At 46.7% G+C, this 7,453-nt stretch overlaps 1 protein-coding gene across 1 annotated transcript in view; it reads right to left on the reverse strand.

Moving 5' to 3' along the window:
• LOC134080042 (calcium/calmodulin-dependent protein kinase kinase 1-like) overlaps positions 1-7,453 on the reverse strand; it is a 41,550-nt gene continuing 34,097 nt past the window's right edge. The window contains exons 11-13 of the mRNA XM_062536255.1: positions 4,841-4,928; positions 1,128-1,256; positions 1-732 (exon numbers count right to left, since the gene is read on the reverse strand). Coding sequence (XP_062392239.1) covers positions 625-732; positions 1,128-1,256; positions 4,841-4,928 — 325 coding nt within the window. The 3' untranslated portion in view covers positions 1-624. The remainder of the gene's footprint in view (positions 733-1,127; positions 1,257-4,840; positions 4,929-7,453) is intronic.

The raw sequence follows: 7,453 nt of genomic DNA on the forward strand, positions 1-7,453 counted from the left end.
ACGGAAATGGAAATGGTGCAAAGCGCTGGCGACAAGAAAATAAATGACTCGTCTCGCACAACGTCTCTCTCGGCTTCTCCGTGAAAAAAAAAAAAAATGTCAGGGAGTCAAGGTGCCATGGAAACGCAAATCAGCGGCACGGCTGTACTCGACTCGTAGCTGGTCCAGCTGTGAGAGCTGTGGTCAGGAGGGAGCATTAGATGATGGACAGAGCTCGTGCTGGAGTGGACTGGACTGGACTGGAGGAATGAGAAGCTCTCTCACACAGAGCCAATGGAAATAGACTAAGAATACAATAGACTACAGGTAGGGGATGGCTGGAATTCCAAAGGTGTGTGTGTGTGTGTGCCTGCGTGTGTCTATGTGAGCGTTCATGTGTGTGTGTGTGTGGCAGTGATGCTGTGTGAATACAGGTCTTCTTCAGATCACCACTGGGAAGTGGAGACCCCACCTTAGACACCTTGTGTGTATGTGTGTTTGTATGTGTGTATGTTTGTTTCAACGTATGTATATATACTGTATATATGTGTGTGTGTGTGTGTGTGTGTGTGTGTGTGTGTGTGTGTGTGTGTGTATGATTCCCAGGGGCTTGGGGTTGAGCAGTAATGAGATGGGTCAGCACACTCACATTAATAGGCTTCCAGGGGCGGACATGGACCTCTCCTCCCTCCTGCTCGGGCACTCAAAGGGGTTCCCAAACGACCGCTTCCTCAGCATGGACTTGACCAGGATCTGACGCAGAGGTACCCGGGCACAGGGCAGACGACAAACACACACACACACACACACACACACACACACACACACACACACACACACACACACACACACACACACACACACACACACACACACACACACAGACACACACACACACACACACACAGGGAAGTCATTACACCAGGAGAGCATGACGCAATCAGGATGAAACCACTCAAAGTCAAAGACATCTTTGTGTCACTGCAACACACACATGCATGTATTGTGTGAACACACACACACACACACACACCTACACACAAACAGACACACACACACACGTACAGACACACACACACACACACACAGACACACACACACACACACACACAGACACACACACACACACACTAGAGCGCACTACTCACCACAGTAGACAGGCTGGGCACACACTTGACAGAGTTCTGCACCTCCTCCTCGGTCACCTCCACAGCGGAGCAGTGCTCCTCCTCTAGGGGCAGCGGGTCTGCTCCCTTCTGCGTCACCCACGCGTCCAGCTAGGAAGCAACGCATCATCAGTAATTACTTACACACACACACACACACACACACACACACACACACACACACACACACACACAATTAATTGAATCATGACTCTGAAGAAGACACAGTAGTGTCGAAACGTCAGTTTGTTTGCACCAATAAAAGACTGCAAGTGAGATCAGTGTGCTCCAGTCTCCTTCCTACTTGATTCTCCTGAAAGTCCTACTGAGAAGCACCTGAAACAGCAGACGATTTTGGATTGATGCGCAGAGTTCTTCATTTTAACACACACACACACACACAGGTGTGCAGGAGCAACTCAAATCATACGGGTTAAATGATATATCCAGTGACATGCTCATTAATAAGATTTACGGTTCAAATGACTTGACAATGTCGTTCCCCTGTAATACTGAGCATTTGGAACACCCTGATTATGTTTTATGTCTTCGTGATATGAAATGGATATGCAGTGGAAGCCCACAGTGTAAGATCCAATAACAGCGCCAGCCTCAACACACACACAAACAATCAAGTGAGTTCCTCCTACACCCCAACCCACAACACACAGCTCTGCAGCCCGACACATGAAATGAGAGAACACTCTCTGCATCTGCATCAGGCTCCGTGGCAACAACAGACATTTACAGAAACTGGCAGCAATGGCCCAGCATTCCAGCCACGCTTCCACAAGCCTTCAGATACGGATAATGACGCAAGGGTTGCTCGAGCCTCCACCAACACACCATGGGCTACATAAACATCTGGCTGCAGAGGAGCTCTTAGCAGAAACGCAAAACTGTACATCAGCACAACTCAGCCAAGGCTGTATTGTATGCATAGCCTCCTCGGCAACATTTCATAACTAGAAAAGCACTCAGAGAGCGCAGACCTCCGCCTGTATTGTTCTTCCTAGGTTGTCATACATTTGAACCTAAACTATTCAGATCGCCACCACGTGGCCATACCATGCCATCACACCACTAAGCGAAAAACATAAACGGCTCCGGAATCACGACGGTGTTACGGATCACTCCCAAAATGTAATCGTTTCTTCCCTCCATCCATCCATTACTTTTTGAGTTATCTTGCTAACAGACAGACAAACAGACAGACAGACAGACAGACAGACAGACAGACAGACAGACAGACAGACAGACAAACAGACAAACAAACAAACCCCGATGACAACATAACCTCCTTGGCGGAGGTAACCAGATATACAGTACAGGCCAAAAGTTTGGACACACCTTCTCATTCGGACACCCCTTCTTTATTTTCATACTATATGACTATGAAAATTGTAGATTCATACCGAAGGCATTAGAATTATGAATTAACACATGTGGAATTATATACTTAACAAAAAAGTGTGAAACAACTGAAAATATGTCTTATATTTTAGGTTCTTCAAAGCAGCCACCTTTTGCTTTTAATACTGCTTCGCACACTCTTGGCATTCTCTTGATAAGCTTCAAGAGTCACCTGAAATGGTCTTCCAACAGTCTTGAAGGAGTTCCCAGAGATGCTTAGCACTTGTTGGCCCTTTTGCCTTCACTCTGCAGTCCACACGGTGGTTGGAACCAAAGGTCTCCGATTTTGACTCATCAGACCAAAGCACAGATTTCCACTGGTCTAATGTCCATTCCTTTCGTCCTTTAGCCCAAACAAGTCTCTTCTGCTTGTTGCCTGTCCTTAGCAGTGGTTTCCTAGCAGCTATTCTACCATGAAGGCCTGATTAAGGCACGATTTCTGAGGCTGGTGACTCGGATGAACTTATCCTCCGCAGCAGAGGTGACTCTTGGTCTTCCTTTCCTGGGACGGCCAGTTTCTTTGTAGCGCTTGATGTTTTTTGCGACTGCACTTGGGGACACTTTCAAAGTTTTCCCAATTTTTTGGACTGACTGGCCTTCATTTCTTAAAGTAATGATGGCCACTCGTTTTTCTTTACTTAGCTGCTTTTTTTCTTGCCATAATACAAATTCTAACAGTCTATTCAGTACGACTATCAGCTGTGCATCACCCCTGACTTCTGCACAACACAACTGATTCCCAACGCCATTTATAAGCCAATAAATCACACTTATTAAACCTGACAGGGCACACATGTGAAGTGAAAACCATTTCAGGTGACTACCTCTTGAAGCTCATTCAGAGAATGTAGAGTGTGTGCAAAGCAGTAATCAGAGCAAAGGTGGCTACTTTGAAGAAACTAGAATATAAGGCATATTTTCAGTTGTTTTACACTTTTTTGTTTTCCACATGTGTTAATTCATAGTTTGATGCCTTCAGTGTGAGTCTACAATGTCAATAGTCATGAAAATAAAGGAAACTCATTGAATGAGAAGGTGTGTCCAAACTTTTGGCCTGTACTGTAAATCAGAGCCAAATCAGCCATGGACGGGTCCTGCATGCTGCACAAGACTGTGCAAGTGCCCACAAACTAAAAGAGCACCAGGGCAGCAGCAGCATGGCCAGTGAGAGGAGATTATCCAAGTCTAAATCGAGAGGCTAGATTAAATATTCCAAATATATAAAAACACAAAGTTGACCCGAATGAAGTGGGTTTCCACTAAGCTTATCGCGTGACTGCAGATGTGTTTTTAATGCGTCTTAGACGGCCACCTGCCAGCTGTGAAGCAGCCGAGAGATGAGGAGGGATGAGAGGAGAGAGAGAGAGTTAGGGAGAGAGAGAGAAAAGAAGGGAGGAAGACAGAGGGAGAGAGAAAGAAAAGAAAAGAGGAAGAGGAAGGAGAGGAGTTAGCAAGAGGCGTTAGGGAGAGAGACCAAGAGAGAGGAAAGAAAGTGAGGAGAAGAGAGAGGGAGAAGATGGAGGGAGAGAGAGAGAGTGATTAGAGAAAGAGGAGAGGGGATGATTGACAATCCTGGTCCAGCGCTTTAATCACCTCTGGGCGAAGGGAGCTTCCCACCCGAGTGGAACATTTCCAGGTAACCACGCACACACACGCACGCAGGCGAGAGAGGCAGCCCCGCTCTGACGCCAGACGCCTCTGCACCTCACCTCACCGCACCGCACTGCGCCGCGCCGCGCACCCTCACTAATTAGCCACGACCTGCAGATGGAAGTTTCCAGAGCGGAATTCAAATCCCCGGTTGCCGCCACGGACGAGAGGAAGGATTAGAGCCGACCCCACGTGCCCGGGTGCCGGTGCTGGCGTCAGTGGTGCCGGTGGTGTGGAGTATACCGGTTCCAACCGGTCCCAACCGGTCCCCACCGGGCCTGAGTCACGGGAGATCGACAACCGACAGTTCCCACAGTCAGCCCACTCACTGGGTTAAGGGCTACTCAAGCAGTGACAGATAAGTGGGGGGAGACCCAAGGGACATCTTCCCCCTGTAATGAGGGTTGCCCTCAAGCTGTGAGTGTTGTGCTTGTCTTGCTGTTGCGTTTGTGTTGCTGTTGTGCTGTGCTTTTGTTGTGCTTGTGTTGTGTTTGTGTTGCATTGGGTTTTACTTGTATTGTGTTGCGTTTGGTGTTGTTGTTGTTGTTGTTGTTGTTGTTGTGTTGAGTTATCCTATGTTTGTGTTTCATTAGTATTGTTAGCATGTGCTGTTGTGCTGTGGTGATACTTACTTTGATCTCCGGTATTGTGATCCTGGTGTCTGGATTCTTGTCCAACATTTTTAGGATGAGGCCTTTCAGCTCTTCACTAATGATTGGCCTGTTACACATACAGACACACACATACACAGACACACAGACACAGACACACACACACACACACACACACACACACACACACACGGTTAAATGAGTTCAGAGAGAGTCAATAATACCAACTCCCTCTGAACTCAGACAAGTCAATACCAGCATAGCTACTGTAAGTAGTGGAGCACATCCACCAGTGGCAGCTGAATGGTGCTTTGAAGCGATATGAAAGGATCTTGTGCTCAGTCATCCAAGTTGAACTGGGCTTTCACATTTCAAGAGTAACATCTGTGATGAACATGTACACAAACAATTTATTTCAAATGAAGCACCCATGTACAGTACTCATCGGTTTCTAAACAACGATAAACAATTTCTCACACTTGCTATTTTAAGCATATTTTTCCATATATGGCTTAGACATTATTAGCTGTGTGACCATAATGAATGTGGAATTTAGTTACTTAAAGGGATAGTTCGGGTTTTAAGACACGAAGTTATATGGGTTCCCTGTCAGCAACGTTGTGCATCAGCAATGACTTACCCCCCGACAGCGTCCTGTGAGCCGAGATCCAGCCGGTTTTTGATGCTGAAGAAAGTAGTCCGGCAAGTTTCTGGGGTCACGAAAGTAAAGTGTTTTTCTTCTCAAAACCATACGTGTTCAAAAGAGTGATATATTTGCACCACTAAAACGTTGTCCAGGAAAAATTCAAACCTTGTTATCACTGCACTATTTTTCTCGATTCCTATCACTGCGCGCTACTGACAGCTGGCCAACGTTTTTGTGGTGCAAATATATCACTCTGTTGAACACGTATGGTTTTGAGAAGAAAAACACTTTACTTTCGTGACCCCAGAAACTTGCCGGACTACTTTCTTCAGCATCAAAAACGATCAAAAACCGGCTGGATCTCGGCTCACAGGACGCTGTCGGGGTGTAAGTCAGTGCTGATGCACAACGTTGCTGACAGGGAACCCATATAACTTCGTGTCTTAAAACCCGAACTATCCCTTTAACACCACCAAGTCCTAACTACATGTGATGTGAGTGAACAATAGCGACAAAGTCCGTTCAATTACGTTGTTTTGAATAGAAATGTCCTCAATGTACTGCAGGTGGTCTGAAGCAGTGCTGTGCAGCACAAATCTTTTAGCAAAACTATTGTCAGATGCCCCCTTTCAAATTTCTTTCTGTCGCTCATGTTGCTCTGCTATATTGAATGAGAAATACGACGCAATAGAAGGGCATATTCAACGGAAATTCAATGTGGACAGGGAGCATTCAACGCCAAACAACAGTCGCTCGCTTGGAAGCTGTTAGGAGTTCCCGTGAGACCGCTCAGGATACAAAGCAACAAATAGATAGTCTGTCTTGCCTCAGTTTGTTTAAAAAGTCAAACAGTAAGGCAAGATGTTTTTGAAGAGGTAAACACCTCACCAGCTATCAAAATAAGTTATACTCCAAATGTAGTGGGTGTAGCTGGTAGGTTTTTTGATCTGCTAGCACTCAGTGAAAGTGTGTGTGTGTGTGTGTGTGTGTGTGGACAATGTAAGGCTTTTTTGATTTTATGTGCCAAGAAGGCCACATAGCGCCGAGCGTAAACACAGGGGGCCGCACAGGGACATGTCAGCACTGTCCAGTGACAGCCTGTCCAAACACACTCTTCAGCGGGAGTCTCCGTGCTCACCGTCTCCAAAACACGATCCCCTTCACCACAGGACGAGCCACAAGGATGTCCACGCACCCACACACACACACACACACACACCCACACACACACACACACACACACACACATGCATAATGTACATATACACAGGTGCACACACATACCGGGACATATATTACATAAGTGCACCCACAACCATCCAACACACACGTGTACATGCAAACATACTCATACAGTTGTGTACACACTCATACACAGACACACACACACAGACACACACACACACACAGACAAACATACATAACGTATATACACACAGGTACGTACACACACATACCGGTACATACTGTATATTGCATAGATAAGTGCACCCACAACCATCCAACACACACTTGTACACGCAAACATACTCATACAGTTGTGCACACACACACACACACACCTCCCACTCTACAAGCACACAGACTCTCATTGGCAGCAGCAGTTGGCAGATAATCAGCATCTCCCTCCACATCCATAGACGTTTCCCAGGGTCCACACACACACACACACACACACACACACAAGGTCTCCACTTCCTAGTGATGATCTAGGACCCGCATTCACACAACATCACTGCCACAAGTTCCCCAATCCCGTTTTTAGCTTTTTACTGTATTTTCCCACAGAGAGGGACGCTAATGAGTGAAAAGAGCAGAGAGGCAGGTGGGAATCCTCGGAATGCCCGCCCTGAGCTCACCGGCCGTCAAATCATTTGCATTTAGCTTGGGGGGGGGGGGGGGGGGGGGGGGGCAGCGGTGGTGCTGCTGCTGCTGCAGAATAGGATGAGATAAGCATAAGTGCAAAGGAGGCCCTGGGCAGAAAATGG

This window comes from Sardina pilchardus, chromosome 5 (assembly GCF_963854185.1).
Source record: "Sardina pilchardus chromosome 5, fSarPil1.1, whole genome shotgun sequence".
NCBI classification, from domain to species: Eukaryota; Metazoa; Chordata; class Actinopteri; order Clupeiformes; family Clupeidae; genus Sardina; species Sardina pilchardus.